At 34.3% G+C, this 16,728-nt stretch overlaps 1 protein-coding gene across 2 annotated transcripts in view; it reads left to right on the top strand.

Annotated features, from left to right (window-relative positions):
- SOS1 (SOS Ras/Rac guanine nucleotide exchange factor 1) overlaps nt 1–16,728 on the top strand; it is a 116,965-nt gene that overhangs the window by 48,062 nt on the left and 52,175 nt on the right. For both annotated transcript variants that reach the window (XM_037066909.1, XM_037066908.1), the window contains exons 4-8: nt 316–480; nt 2,038–2,247; nt 6,511–6,654; nt 13,068–13,178; nt 13,255–13,353. In XM_037066909.1, the coding sequence (XP_036922804.1) occupies nt 316–480; nt 2,038–2,247; nt 6,511–6,654; nt 13,068–13,178; nt 13,255–13,353 (729 nt within the window). The remainder of the gene's footprint in view (nt 1–315; nt 481–2,037; nt 2,248–6,510; nt 6,655–13,067; nt 13,179–13,254; nt 13,354–16,728) is intronic.

Genomic DNA, 16,728 nt, shown 5'->3' with positions numbered 1-16,728 from the left:
AAATAGTCCAGATGCCAGAAATGTGCCACTAGGGTTTGGGAAGCCCAGGTTCCTTTGGAAAGGATAGAGAAATAAGGGTAATCTGTACTTCTTACGTATTTTACACGGGGATAGGTAATTTTACCTTTTCTTAGTTTACATTTTTAAATAGTAATTAATGTATTATTCATAAGTGAGCCACATAAAACTAGATACTGTTGGTTTGATAATCATAGGCCTCAGTAAAAGTTGAACTAGTATAGTATGCATGTTTTTTAATCAGTGTCAAGTTTATAGTATATGATTTTTGAACATGATTTTCTTTTCATTTTTCAGGAGGTCCTAGGTTATAAAATTGACCATCAGGTTTCTGTTTACATAGTAGCAGTATTAGAATACATATCTGCAGACATTTTAAAGCTGGTGGGCAATTATGTACGGAATATTCGGCACTATGAAATTACAAAACAAGATATTAAAGTAGCAATGTGTGCTGATAAGGTAGGATACTGATCTTCTGTATGTCTTGTTCTTAAATATTTATGTGAGTTACTAAATCCTAACATACTGTTCAGATAGAATAAAATTGTTTCTCTCATGTTAGGCTATATTTACAGTAGTCTAATAGCAAGTACTCAAAATACCACTTTATGAAAATAGAGTATTATATGTAGTATTAAAATGTGTTTAAACTTGTCATACAGTTTTTCTTTTATATGTTGCTTCAAACAGGGTTAATAACAGTAATAATCTCTTATTAGTGGTGTCTTAAATTTTTATTTGGGCTAGAGATTTAGAATGTTATAGATTTCCTTGAAAACAAGTTTTGAAAATGTAAAAAAAACTAAATCCTTCAGTTTTATTTTAATACCCAGCTTTCTTTACATACTACTTGTATGATTTTACTCTAATAATATTAAGAACAAACTATTTTGAAAGTTAAGCATATATATGACTAATCTCACTTGGTCCATAGGGTACTGCTGTATAGTAGTTCTTATCTACATTTCATAATAGGGGAGCTGAAGTGCAAGAGAGATAAAGAACTTTGTTCAGAATATTCCAAGAAGTTTCAAAGCCTAGACTTGAACTCCAGATTTGTCTGAGTCACTGCTTCAGTATTTTCATTTTATAAAAATGACTTTGTAGAAAAGAAAATATTTTCTGATGAACCATTCCATTTTTTCTCAATATACTACTTTTGATTTGGAATATTCTTTCTGAATACTAGATCCATTTACTTATATTTTAGTGTTTGTTCTTTTAGGATGTGAATGTATAGAGTAAAAATCACCTGACTTGACAAAGGATTTCAAGTGTGTTTATATTTTTAAATGAATAAGTATTTGGTTTTTATTTTTTTTCAATGAACATAACATATTTGATACTTATTTGCTAACTTGTAGATGAGTCATATAAGTTTTTGAATACATACCACGTGCTCACACGGGGAGGAGATGCAAGAGAGGTATAAAACAAGGCCTCGGGGTTGGTGGGAGGATCCTTGTGTTTGTGAAACAAGCAGAAGCCGTACGATGGAGTGCTGTTTTACTGTGTTGTGGGGATGATGATGGAGAGCTCACAGCAGGGGAAAGATGAGGTCCAGGAAGAGTAAGAATGGTAGACCTCTTAGTAAAAACAGGACTTGTTTTGATCATTGTTTGGCAAATGTAGACCTAGAAAGGCTATAAGAATTATTTAAATACGAAATGCTGAGGCCCCGGAATGGAGGGGTGATGGCAAGGGTATGAAATGAGAAAACTAAATCAGAGTGAAATCCAAGGCAAGAGTTGGAAACATGAAAAGTAATAGGTTGACCAGACAAGACAGAGAGACAGATAGATACTAGTGTTGACAGAGAACTTGGAGGAGTCAGGTCGTGACACCAAACGCTGAATTCTCTTAGAGGAGCTGTGGTGGGTACTGGCAGTGTGTCCCAGAAGAGATCATCGCATTTTGTCACTTATGAACCATCTTCAAAGAATAGCTTAGGGTGCTTAACTTCAAATTTGACTGTAGATTTATATTTTTTATGCTTCATTAACTGTCTTTGTGTAGGTGTTGATGGATATGTTTCATCAAGATGTAGAAGATATAAATATATTATCTTTAACTGATGAAGAACCTTCCACCTCAGGAGAGCAAACTTACTATGATTTGGTAAAAGCATTCATGGCAGAAATTCGACAATACATAAGGGAACTAAATTTAATTATAAAAGTTTTTAGAGAACCCTTTGTCTCCAACTCAAAATTGTTTTCAGCTAATGTAAGTATCATGTGTATGTATGTATGTGTATATATATATGTGTGTATGTATGTGTGTATGTATATATATATATATATCATTGCTTGTGTTGTTGATTTTACATGACCAAAGAAATGTGAATTTGTATAGCTCATGACTGCTAATTTGTCAATTTTTTTAAGTTGTGGGGTTTAATTCAGGTGACTGATTACAAATAAAGTTGCTACAGCCATGTCAATAAATTACAACTGAAATTAAAAGACAAAATCTAAACTAAACTGATTGTATAAGTGTAAATGAATTCACAAAATCTTGCATATACTGTACTCCAAAGACTAAAACCTCTTATTTAAGCAGATTTTGTTTGTTTATTTAATTTAACTCATTTGAGTCATTTCAACTGGCATTTCATCAGTGCTGCCAGTATTGTTAGGTACCACACTTAGCAATGGGAATTCAAAGATTATTAAGAAAAATTTCTTCCCTCAAGTTTAATCTGGTCAAGACAGAGATGTAAACTTAAAGTTAAGTTGCAATACAGTGTGGTAGTTGTCATAATGGAAGTATGGAAACTATTTGGGGGAGCACAAAGGAGGGAGCCAATAGCATTAGAAATTAGAGGAAGGGTTACTCATCTTACAGTGGTAATCAGACCAATCTAACGGGGTCCTAGGGAATGCTGGATGAGAGCAGTCGAGATTGTCTAGAGCTACGTCCTAGTAATCCCTAGAACTGTAGCCACATGGCCCTCGGGGACTGCTGGAGACGCAGTGTTCACACAAGGCTGAGACTGGGGCGCAAGTTATGGCAGCGAGTTAACATTAAAAAACAAAGGAGCAGATTATGATTGTACAAATCCATAGATGCATAGTACAGACCATTGAATCATTTAAATGGATGAATTGCATGATATATAAGTTACATTTAATAAAGTTGTTTAAAAAAGAAAGGAGTGAAGGATAAGCAAAGATTTCTTAGGACTCAAAAATCAAGAACTGTAAAATTAAATATTAATGAATTTTAGACTTTATTAATATCAAACCTTTTGTTCTTCAAAGACATTGTCTGAAAAGTAAAAAAGTAAGCCATAGATTGGTAGAACCTATTTGAAGTACATATATCTAACAAAGGATTTGTATCCAGAATATATAAAAACGTTAACAATTCAGTAATTTAAAAAGTAGCCTGATTTTTTAAAAAAGGATTTTGTTTATTTATTCTTTTTAGAAAGGGGGAAAGGAGGGAGAAAAAGAGGGAGAGACATTGATGTGCAAGAGATACACCCATCAGTTGCCTGTTGCACCCCTGCAACTGGGAACCTGGCCCACAACCCAGGCATGCGCCCTGTCTGGCATTTGAACCAGCGACCTTTTGGTTCGCAGGAGGGCACTCACTCCACTGAGCCACACCAACTAGGGCAGCCTGATGGTTTTAAGTGGGCAAAAAATTGAACATTTTATAAAGAAGATATACCAGTGATCAAAAAGGACATCAAAAGATGCTCAGGGCCTCAGAAGTTATCAGGGACATACAAATTAAGACCACAATGAGACACCACTGTACATTCATTAGAAAGATGAAAATTAAAGACTGACAATACCAAATGTCAGAAAGAATGTGGAGCAATTGCTTGTGGGAATATAAAATTCCCACATTGCTTGTGAGAATGTAATCCAACATACACACCATGGAAAAGAGTTTGTTAATTTTTATCATAGTAAACATAAATTGTCCTTACTTCCTAGAAATTCTACTCTTGTGTTTTTACCCAGAAGAAATGAAAACATATCCATAGAAAACTTGTTCATGAATGTTCATAGCAGCTTGTTTGTAATAGTTTCAAACTGGAAACAACTCAAATATCCATCAACAGGTGAATGGATGTACAGATTGTGATATGTCCAATGGAATACTACTCAGCATTAAAGAGGAACGACGTAGTTATATATGCAACAATATGGATGCATCTCAAAAACATGAGCAAAAAAACAACTAGGCACAAAAGACTACTTAAGATTTTATTTGTTTAACATTATAGGACAGACAGTTCTAGTCTATAGTGACAGAGCAGATCACTGGCTTCCCGGGGGAGGAGTGGGGTTAAAAGGGCTGGGGCTCAAAGAAACTTCTTGTAGTAATGAGAGTGTTTTGTGTGTTGATTATAGTCATAGTTCGAGTGAGTAACATAAAATCTCATCCAAAAGTACGTTTAAAATAGGTGTTATCTTACTAGGTATTAATCATGCTTCAAAGCTGATTTGACAAAAAGAAGGATAGTCACCGATGAAGATAATAAATTTAAAATAGTAATTGTGTAAATGCAGATTAGTACTTGCTTTTCAATTATCTAAGCATTTTTCTAAAAGTTAAGATTGATGATATTCAGGGTTGTAATTCCCATACACTATCAGCGGTAGGGTAAACCAGTGGACTCTTTTTAAGGAAATATCCATAGATATTTTAAATAAAATCTTATAACTAAAGTCTTTATCCAGGAATCTAACCTACAGAAAATCTAGTGGAAGTTACAAACTGTTACATTAAGTATCTTGTATGGATGTTTATTTGTAATAAAAATAAGAGAATAGAAGAATAGAATGAATAAGTGAAACAAAGGGGTACTGTATAGATTCATGCGGCTTCTTTGTCATTACTGATAGAACAGAAGCATGGCATGCCTTGAGAAAGCTCAAGTCAGAGAAGAGCTGAGGCAGACAGGAAGTCGCATAAAGCACTTCTGCGTGCCGAAGTGTGATTGGTGTCTTGAGGAAAAGCACTGTGTGATTGTTTGAGTTACATCTAGCCACCTGTCTCATGAAACACTACTTTCACCTGAAAAAATGCCTGACTAACTGTGGTTATTTAGAGGCATATTTGGCCAACATTTTTCAAAAATGAATGAAGTATTCCTGTTACTTCAAGGAAAATAACTAGCAGTATTTGGTAACGGTGATAAAGTTTGAACTTTCAAGCGAAGTTAGAGTTTTGTAAAATTTGTATCCACTCCCATAATCTGGGATGATACTTATGGATTTGGTCTTTTAATATTATATATAGTGAATACGTGTTAAATGTGTTAACATTTGGAAGATCTACAGAACTAATTATTTTCCAAGTGACCAAATTTATAATGCTACAAAATCACACATGGGTAAAAAAAGATCTGTTCAGACATTCAAAGCTCAAAATATGCAATGGATTTTTTAATGCTCTCCTGAGGATATATATTTATCGCTTTGAGAGGGAGAGAGAGAGAGAGCGATCGATCCATTGCCTCCTGTATGCGGCCCAACTGGGGGCTGAACCCACCAGGCCAGGGCAGGCCAATGGATTTTGATAACAGTACAGAATCTGATATGTTGTCAGATTCCATGTTGTAACTAACCTTTAAGAAACTACTAGTTGAATTTTCAAGTAATGTCATAGAAAGCTATTTATTCCATTGATATAAGATGTCCAGATTATTGGTTACCATTGACTCATGGGGAGAGAAGAATGGAGAGCTCTGCTAATGGGTACAGGCTTTTTTTTGGTGGGAGGGGGGCAGAGATGAAGATGTTCTGGAATTTGATAGTGGTGATGATTGAACAGCTCTGTGAATACATGAAAACCATTGAAATACCCTTTAAAAGGGTGAATTTTATGGTATATGACTTATATCTCTATAAAGAAACTCTACAGAAAAAGAAAAGGAAATCCATAATTATTTGAATAGACTATTAAAATTCTCCTTTTTCCCCAACTACATATCTGTATAAAGCTATATTCTCTCCATATGCTTTGACTAAGACAATGAATGAACATCTAGCTATTGTCTATTAAGCTAGATATTAGAGATTTGCAAAAACAATAAACATAAAACAATGCCATTCTTTTCACTGCATTTTTGGTTTATTTTGGAAAACTAGTTACTTTTCATAAAAATGATATTTATTGTTATTTTTAAATAAATGTTTTAATTTTTTGGTTTTAATGTCTAACATGGTAAACCTCAATAGATACAATTAGAAACAAAATCCCTTTGTAGTCTTCAATAATTTTTAAGAGTGTATATGAGTCCTGACACCAAAAAGTTTGAGAACCACTGACCTAGAAAAAGTATTTGCAAATTATACACTAGTGCAAAGGGATTTTTACATTATCTTTTACTTAAATGTCTAAGTTGCTAAAATTTCTTACTATATCTACCATGTTAAATTTTGTGATTATAAAATGATTTACTAACTCAAAACTTGTTTTTTATTATGCAACCTAATTGAATTAGTGTGTTTTTCTTCCCAACAGGATGTAGAAAATATATTTAGTCGTATAGTAGATATACATGAACTTAGTGTAAAGTTACTGGGCCACATAGAAGATACTGTAGAGATGACAGATGAAGGCAGTCCCCATCCACTAGTGGGAAGCTGCTTTGAAGATTTAGCAGAGGTAAGTTCTTTACCCACCAAAACAAATCTGCATGAAAACTCTACTTCACATTAAAATTGGAATCTTAATTCTTGTTTCCAGCTAAAGTCATAGTTAGTCTTAACTGCTACCTAATCTGCTTTATTGCCTTTTCAGATCATTGTTAACATGTTTCTCTTGTGGAAACCCAGGGAAAGTATTCTCTTGTCCATTATAAAAAAGCAGATCCCGTTGACAGGAGGCATTTACAGCTGACACTCAATTGTTTGTCTTAACACAGCAAGGCTCAGACAAGTCAGTCAATGCCCAATCAGTGAAGAGGCTGTAGAACGTGGGTATGAGGTCAAACTATTTGTGTTCCAGTCTAAACTCTGCTACTTAGTAGTTCTATGTGACCATGGGCAGTTTATTTCACATATCTAAACCTCCGTATCTATATTTGTAAAATAAGGATAATAATAAGACTCTGGGTTTCTGTGACAATTAAATAAAATAAGCCACCTGAAATGTTCAGCCAACCATCTTCACTTAAGTAAGCTACTCAATATATGACAACCACATACTGTTTAGAACAAGAGGGGTGAAACCAGTGGGAAAAGGAAGTCCAGGGCCCAGATGGTTCCGATGTCATGGGGTTAGAAGAATGGTCGCTCTCTCCTTGGATATTTCAAACGCTAAAATACATGCATTAGCCCTAAAAAGTTAGCGCCGATTGTCCTTCTGAGATTTCTAGCTCTTGCTTTTGTTCTTACTCTAAAATCTATATCTCTTATTATAACAAAGGGTTGAGTTTAGAAAGCATAAAAAAAGATTTTCAGGCAAAATAGTATGATAAATTTAACCTTTACTACAGCCCCTCCAGTTTGGTTTAAACATGACATAAAATATTTTTTAAACAGAATATATGTAACTACACTCAAAAACAAGCTCAGAAATTGAATAGACTTTCAAGGCAGTGAGCTCTGGTAGCTAGCCGTTGAGCTCTTAAGGATAAGGAGGACTAACTGTGTTCCATGAAGTGGGCAAGATTTCTTACTACAAAACCTAGATTGTAATAGGATGCTGGGGAAGTCTACCAAACCTGCCTGTAAGGACTTATAGAAAGTTGTGAACTTGAGGTGGGGAGACAGAAACACTACCTTACAACAAACGTGCCTTCAGACTTAACAGAGTGTCTCACAATATTAAACCAATATGGTCAGAGAGCCTGAGATTAAAAAGTCATTTTAAGAGCAGGTTCTGGTTGGGGTGAGTGATCGATCATACAAGAATGAGAGAGAGAAAAGGGAAACCAAAAATTTAAAGCCTCTCCCTAAGAAGTCTGTAATGTAAAATTATAAAACAAAACAAATTTGGATGCTTACAATGATATCTCACAAAATCAACAATTACAAAATAAATTCATCCCAGATGAAATTAATTTTGTACAATAGATTACAAAGAGTTTAAAGGAAGTTTAGGATGCTCAAATAAAGTGAAAGAATATGATTTATTTATACAGAAGGCATTGTGAAACAGCAGGTAGGAAGGAAACAAGAACAAGTTAGGTACTGAAAGATGGTGGGAATTAAATATACAAGCAATGCAATAAAAACTCATTATGTAGTAGTATGACATTTACCAGACCTAGTTCAAGGATAAAATTAGTGAATTGGAAGATAGAACTGAGGAATTCACTGAGACTGTGAAAAAGAGAGACCGAGATAAGGATATGAAAGACCAGTTAAGAATCATAAAGGACACACTGAAAGGCTTCAGGATACATGTAATAGGTGTTACAGTATACATGTAATAGACAAAGAATGATGAAAGCAATTTTTGAAGAGATAACAACCGAGAATTTTCCAAAAATGAAGACAAATTTCCAGATGAAAAATGAATTCCAGATATTGGACAGCATATAAACAATAAACCGACAGCCAGAAACATTGTAGTGAAACTATGGAATATGGCAGGAGGTTTTATCTCTTCAAAGTACCAAGGGAGAATAGTATTTTCAACACAACTAAACTTCTATTCAAGTGGAGTGCATAACTATATTCAGTGCCAGGCGGGTACTTGAAATATTGGGGGACGACTTTGTAAAGTCCATGATTGTCTAGCCTCTACACTGTGCACCTGAAACCAATACAAAACAATATTGAATGTAGACTGTAATTGACAAAATTTTTAAAAGAGGGAGTACAAAGATTAATAAAGCTTGCAGAATGGGATTTTCATGACTTTGGAATAAGCAAATACTTCTTTTTAAAAAAAGAGGGGAAGGGAGGGAGAAAGAGAGAAACATCAATGTGTGTTTGCCTCTCACATGGCCCCAACTGGGGACTTTGCCTACAACCCACACGTGTGCCCTGACTGGGAATCAAACTGGCAACCCTTTGTTTTGCAGGCCAGCACTCAATCCACTGCACCACACCAGCCTGGGCAGCAAATATTTCTTAAACAGGACACAAAAACACTAACCATAAAAGATTAATAAACTAGACTACATTAAATGTAAGGACAGCTGTTCATCAAGAGACAAAATTAAGAGAGTGAAAAGGCAAGCTATAGACTGGAAGGCAATATTTGTAATATATATAACCAATGAAGGACTCATTTTCAGAGTATGTAAAGAATTCCTACCAATCAATAACTAAAAGACAGGCAGCTTAGATTTTTGCAAAATTAGACAAAAGACCTGAACAAGTACTTCCTAAAAGAATAAAAGGTGTTCAACATCGTTATTCATCGAGGAAATGTAATTTAAAACTAGGGAGCAGCTGGAACTCTACATTGCTGGTGGAGGGGTGTAAATTGGTACAGCTATTTTGGAAATCTGTTTGGCATGCCTACTAAAGCTGGGAATACAGTGTACCTAGGTCCAGCAGTCATTCTTGGGCATATACCACCCCCTCAAAAAACGAATGCCTATGTTTACCAAAAAATATGTTCAAGAATGTTTGTAACAGGTTTATTATTCGTAATGGAAAACCTGTGATATATTCACATAGTGAAATGCTATATGGCTGTGAAAAAGAATGAACTACTGATTTTTTTAAAAAGGCAACATAATGTTGCATGAAATAAGAAGACTCAAAATCTGTAATTGCACTTAGAGAAGGTACTAAAACATGTGAATAAATGTTAGAATAGTGGTTCTTGTAGTGCTGGATCTGTTTCCTTATCTGGGTGATGATTACACGAATATGTTGCATAAATATGTAAAAATGCATCAGATTGTGGACTTCATGTATGTCATACCTCAGTTTAACGAATCAGAGAAAAAAAGTGAGAAACAAATAAAAACAGACATATGCTAACCCCCAGGATTTCCTTACCCACAGGCCCTTACTATAACAAGTATTAAATTATGTTCTTTAGCAAGGAGGAAAGTACTTAGGGAAGTCAAGGAATACAATAACTAATGCTGAGAAGTATGTTGGTAATTTTAATTACGGAATCTTTTAAATTCTAAACTTTAATTCTTTGTGTTTAAAAGGGAGGATTAAACTAAACGTCTAAGCACCTGTAATAAAATATATAGTGTATAAAGGGCTTGTATTCAGAAGGACAGAAAAACTGAACAATGTTTAAACTCTCTTTGAAATTTAGAAAAATTAAAGACAACAAACTATATTTAATTCTGAAAACATTTAGGAAAAGCACCAAAAGAATAGAAATACTGCCTGTAGATTACAATGTGCATATGGGGGGGAAGAACTATAGTTTTCCATGTGGAGAGAAAAAATATCTTCCTTAGTTCATATCGTACTCAAAAAAGTTACCAATAAATTTAAAATCTAAAAATGAAAAGCAAACTTTTTATAAGTTCAGAAGAAAATACAGAACATATTTATGACTTTGAGATAGGAAGAGTTTCTTAAAGAACAAATAGAAATTGCAATCCTTCATAAAATAAGAGATTAAAAGTTTAAAATGTTTGTTCAAAAAAGACATCATAAAGTTATGAGAAGTGCAAAGGAATAAAGTTGAACTCACACCATATACATAAACTCAAAATGTATCAAAGACTTAAAGTAGGAACTAAAATAATAAAACTCTTTGAAGAAAGCATGGCTAAATCTTTTCATGACCTTGGCTTTGGCAAAGGATTCTTAGGTATATGACACTGAAAGCATGAGCTGCACAAGAAAAAATAGATAATTTGGGCTTAAAATTAAAAACTTGTGCTTCAAGGACACTATCAAAAGTGAAAAGGCAGCACACAGAATGGGAGAAATGTTTATAAATTATATCTCTGATAAGGATCTAGAATTCAGTGTATATAAAGAACTCATAAAAGACATTTCAATTTTGCCTTAAAAGGCAAAGCATTTGAATAGGAATTTCTCCAAAGACGACATGGAAATAGCAATAAGCACATGACAGATGCTTACCATCGTTAGTCATTAGTGAAATACAAAACAAAACCAGTATGAAGTACCAGTTCACACTGGTAGCTAGAATATTCTTTTTAAAGAAAAGTAAGTGTTGGTGAGGTTGTGGAAAGTTTGGAATCCTCATACTTTGCTGGTGAAGATGTAAAATGGTACAATTCTGCATTCTCCAGAAGATCAGTTATACCAATAGTATTTTATTTCTTTAATAAAAAAGGCAGAAGTGTTATAAAATGCTGCTTTTCTGTGTAGATGGTGAATGTAGTATTGTTAGGCTGTTCTTGTACTTTTCTGTATGTTTAGAATATTCTAATCATTAATACATAATTGTGTATATGGATAATTAAATTTTTATTAATCAAATGTATTACATTTTAACTAATCATGAAAACTAATCATAAAAGCATCTATTAATTTACACATGGGTTCTTAGGAGTGCTTGACATTCTACACATTTATCCTCAAGAATAAAACTATGTGATTAGAGCTTGGATTACCAGTTTTTTTCTCTCTTAATATTAGCTATTTTTGAATGATAATACAAGGTACCATTTATTTAGTGCTTACTATGTGCATACCCAATCAAAAGCACTTTGCATATGATATTTAATTCTTAAAACAACCCTTTGAAGTAGGTATTATCCATATGTTACAATGAAGAACCTGGCTTAGAGAAAGTAGGCAGTTTGTCAAAGGTCGCACAGCTAATAAGGAGTGCAATCGAAATTGGACATGCTTGCAAGCATGCTTGACTAAAGACATGCTTTTAAGCCACTATACTGTGTAGCCTTTCCTTTGTGTATGTAGTTCTCATAAAAATTCTGTAATGAAATAAAGTTTATTGAAAGAGGAGGACAAGTATTACCTGCTGTACGTGATCATTTCTGGAGTTGAAGAGACCTAAGATAGAAACATCTAATCACATTTTTGTGCCTCTCTCTGTCTTTTCATACCTGACTTCTTTCTGTTATTGTTGAAACTATCCATTCCAGTAAAATCTGCAGTGGGCTGGGCTGCAATTTCCAGTGTTTATTATTATAGAAATTTTCAGCTGGAAAGACAATTGAAAGAATTGAAATTAGGAAATGAACTAGGAGCCTGCTCAAGAATTCAGGATGACTTGGACCTTTGAGTGCCGTACTCCATTTCACCAAGAACAGAACTCAGGTCTTCTAATTTCTGATCTTGTGATGTTATTCAGTGTTTCCTTAAAAAAGGAATCTGAGAAACAACAGCAAGGGTAATTAATAAATTTGTTCTCGTCCTTCCCTTTTACTTTTCTGCTGCGTGCCTCCACTAGGTGTCCCCTTCCTTCTTCTAGAATGACCCTTCTTAGAAAGGAACTCTTGTTAGACTCTCAAAGCACCATTTTTGTAAAATATTTTTTTAACCTGGAATATGACATAGGGTGGAAAAGAGTAAAGATTCTATCTCCTGCTAAAATCTAGACACCCGTCCTCTTTTTCCTCAGGAATCATCAAAACCAGTTGATTACAATCTTGTAGACATAACCATTACAGTTGTTTAGTTTATTAATGATTGATGGCCAAAAATTTCTTGTTTTGTGAATTTTAGATGATATAAACTGTTACCTCTGGCTTATGGAATTTGGAAATAAAAGTCTACCACCAAGAAATGACCATGAAAGAAATTCCTGGCACCAGTATTCTGAATGTTTATACTCTATCCGGTTGCAGATATCTGTATTCTTTGGTGTTCAGGCGAAACTTGTTTTCCAGAACCCAAAGTCTCCCCATTCTTATAACCATACTTGTTGATAATATTTTACTAGAATCCTTTAGTGAGGTGTCCTAACATATAAGGATCCCATTACTCATCAGAACAGATTGAATTATTCTCTTACTTGAGAATATTAGATTTATTCTATTAAAATTATAATTCATAGCCATGTAATTTTGTTTGGAGGCTTTAAAGGAAATATATAATTGCGCTGGTACAGATGTGCTTGTAATTTAATCTTTCTGTGCTTACAGTTTTTCTTATATTCTACCTTGGAGAAAGATTATTTATGTTTTACCTTCTTTCTTTCCTAAGGAACTGGCATTTGATCCATATGAATCATATGCTCGAGATATTTTACGGCCTGGTTTTCATGATCATTTCCTTAGTCAGTTATCCAAGCCTGGAGCAGCACTTTATTTGCAGGTATAGTAATTTTTAAATCAAGATATATGGTACCTGAAAAATACATTTAAAAAAATTAAATCACTTTGTTTTCTAGTCAATAGGCGAAGGCTTCAAAGAAGCAGTTCAATACGTTTTACCCAGGCTGCTTCTAGCCCCGGTTTACCACTGTCTACATTACTTTGAGCTTTTAAAGGTAAGAAAAATATTCAAGTGTGATGCAAACAATTATTTACCAGTTGTTTGTGGATTATTATGTGAGCACCCATGGATATTAGTCTGTCTCTATTTTCTTTTTCTAGTTAAGAAGCCAATGTCAATGAATCTGCAAAAGAATGGCATATTCTTTCCAGTTTTACTAGTGAATTTTAAAGCAATGATCAGATACTTTTTTAATCTTGTGTCCCTACATTTTGTCTACATGGCTGATTATTTGGGAACAAACTTGGATTTAGGCATCTAAGTCTCCATTTTGGGACCTCAGCAGATTCAGGGTCTTACATTGTATGGGGATAAGGCCAGATGGGGAAGATTTTATTATCTAATTTTCATAGCTCAAGTTTATATCTGTAAAACTAATTATCATGGCTTTAAAAACAGTGGGCTATATACAACCCCAGTAAAAATTCACCCTGTTATCACAGTTCAAAATGTTCAATTTAAGAAGCAGTGACCAAATGGAAAGTGTTCTGTTCCCCTCTACCCTCTTTTCTGTCATATACTGAAATTAACTAGTAAATAGGGGAAACTCACTTATATAAATTATAACTCACTAGTGTAGCTGGAAGTTATTCACTTTTAAATATTTTATGTGTCTAATGATGTCTCCTTTAGATTATGGATAATGTATTCTTAAAACATATTTTTTCAAAAATTTTAAATAATGGGTGTGATAATAAAGATACTCTCTTTAACTTTTAATGAACTAGCCCCATAAAGAGCACAAAATAAGACATGCATTAATACTATCATTATTTCCTTAGCTTTTAAAATAATGTTTCATTGAAGGAAAGCTCTGTGTAATATTTTGTTTGGGGGAATGTATTATTAGAAGTCGTGTTTATAATTTGCAGGAGCACATGGTGAAATGGGCTCTCTGTAAATGACTTATCGAATGAGTAGAAGTCCTCTGCATTTGGTAAACTGGGAGAACTCTCATCCCTACATTTCCCTCCATTTCTCCCAGTCTCTCTACATGTAGTAAGGGAATTGAAGGATTTAATCACCAGGTGGAATAACAGAGCCTTTAGCTCTTTGTTCTAGACTTCAAACAAATACCATTTAGGGTCTTTGGTAGTATAGGATGATTATTTTAAGGAAATAATCAGCCCTGGCTGGTGTGACTCAGTGGATTGAGTGCTGGCCTGTAAACCAGGGGATTGCAGGTTGATTCACAGTCTAGGGCATATGCCTGGGTTGTGGGCCAGGTCCCCAGTGAGGGGTGCATGAGAGGCAACCACATACTGATGTTTTACTCCCTCTCTTTGTCCCTCCCCTCCCCTCTCTCTAAAAATAAATACATTTTAAAAATCTTAAAAAAGAAGAAGAAGAATCAGGAGGAAGCACTTTGTATGTAAAACTCCTGACCAACACTTCATTACAGCAAGCCATAGTCGTAATGGGACATTTGCAAACAAGTTTGTCACACAGAGCCTTTCTTCATGGTGCTGTCGCTAATAATGGGATCATTATCTGATTCTGTAATGAGATTGTGAAGGATTAAAGTCCGTAGGAAACCTCAAAGCATTTAATAATTCATAAATAAGGACAAAAAGCCTTGATGAAGTTTCAGAAAGCTGTAAAACCTAATCACCTTAATAATTTAAATTTAGTATTTCAAGTATAATCAATTAAAACATTTTTAATTGTTGTGGTAGCAGTTATTATTTTATAAGTGCATCATTTGGCAATTTAAATTTTGTGAACTAAAGTTGAAGAATACTTCTTCACTTCCCCCCCCTTAACATCACAAATATTACCAAAAACTGTAACCCCAAAAGCTAAAATACATGAACTGTGGGAAAGGATTACAGGTAAAAACTAAGAACTGCATGGGGCAGCAAGTGGAAAATTTAGGATTAAGAATTGAGAAATGTTAAAAGCAGCAGATCTTTTTCCCTCCCAAATTAACCTTTTTTCAATGTTACATAAAACAAATTGGAAAAGGCAAATATGAATTGTGCTCTCTCATTCACTTTAAACACCTACTCATGGCCTTCACATCATGTGCCAAAAACTATGAAGAAATACGCTCTGCAGTCCCCTTTTATGAATATCGTGTATGCATTTGTTAATGGCTTTGGTTGGCTGCTTTTCCAATTTGGAAGCTAGACAGTATCCAACATCTTCTCCTCTAAATCATTTTTTATCTACTTTTTTTATGTTGTGGATGCATCTGGTTTAATTGCTATATGCATATGCTCAAGACCATCATTCATACTACCCATTAGCTGATGTGTTAATCCCAGCAATAAAAGATTTAGAAAACAATTTCTCTGTGAGTCTCATAAAAATGAGCCCATCAGAGGTGTACCTCACTTTTATTCCCTTGAACTATCTTTCTAAATTTAGAGGTTATTCAGAAATGATGAGCTCAAAGCAGTGAGTTAAATGATATTTTATCTGACCACAGATATTGAACATCTAAAGTTAAACATAGAATAGTGTGATTTAGGAGCCATTATAAATAAACAGCTGACTATTGTACTTCTCTAATTTTAAATTTTAAATCAACTAAACTGCTATGATGGGCATTTATAGCTTTAGGTAATTTTCTGTCTGATAAGAACAGAAATGGTTTTTGTTTGTTTGTTTTAATTGTTGTTCAAGTACAGTATTCTGCCTTTTCCCCCCAGCCCAACTCCCCAGGCCTCTCCACCTCCCTCCCATTTCATCGCTAGCCTGTAAAGTCCTCTTTTCCTCTCATTCTTCCTCACTGTTTGCCATGGGATGCTGGGGAAACCCTGCTTTCACAGTGCACTTTCTAGTTGCAGCTTTCTGAGTAGCAGGGTGTCTTTCTTATAAATATTTTCCAGTGCCTACAAATAGTCATTTTTAAATATTTTGTCCTGATTGGAATCTGCAGGAAGGTTCTCAAGACTTCTTCACTCCACTTTTACTGGAAGTTCTTACAGTTTTCATAATTGTCCAGTCTTTGTTATGGCTATTGTGTCAACAAAAATAGGAGGGGACACTGTGAAGGGCACCAGACTCCTGAGGTAGACAAGAGAGATGCTAATGTTAGAAAATATATTTTAATAAATTCAAACACAGAGATAGTTGGATCCTATTTAAAATATGATTGGAATATTGGGCATATTTAAAAATCAGTAGGGTTTTTTTTAACTGCTCTTACCTGTTCTTGGTCATCTTTTGTATTTTTCACCTAGATCCCATGCTTGGGCTTGCAATATTCCCATACAAAAACAGCACACAAATATAATCCAATTAGAGAGAATTCTGAGAACTCATCACAATTAACTACAATTATTTCAATCTAAAAACAACAGTAATATTTACAGACATCTCCCACCTCCTTCCCCCACTTTTTAATTTTTTGCTACATGTAGTG

The sequence above is a fragment of the Sturnira hondurensis genome, unplaced genomic scaffold, assembly GCF_014824575.4.
Source record: "Sturnira hondurensis isolate 20B ecotype Veracruz unplaced genomic scaffold, ASM1482457v3 Scaffold0016663, whole genome shotgun sequence".
Lineage (NCBI taxonomy): Eukaryota > Metazoa > Chordata > Mammalia > Chiroptera > Phyllostomidae > Sturnira > Sturnira hondurensis.
Note: the sequence above shows the minus strand (reverse complement) of the source record. Positions and strands in the feature narration are given on the sequence as shown.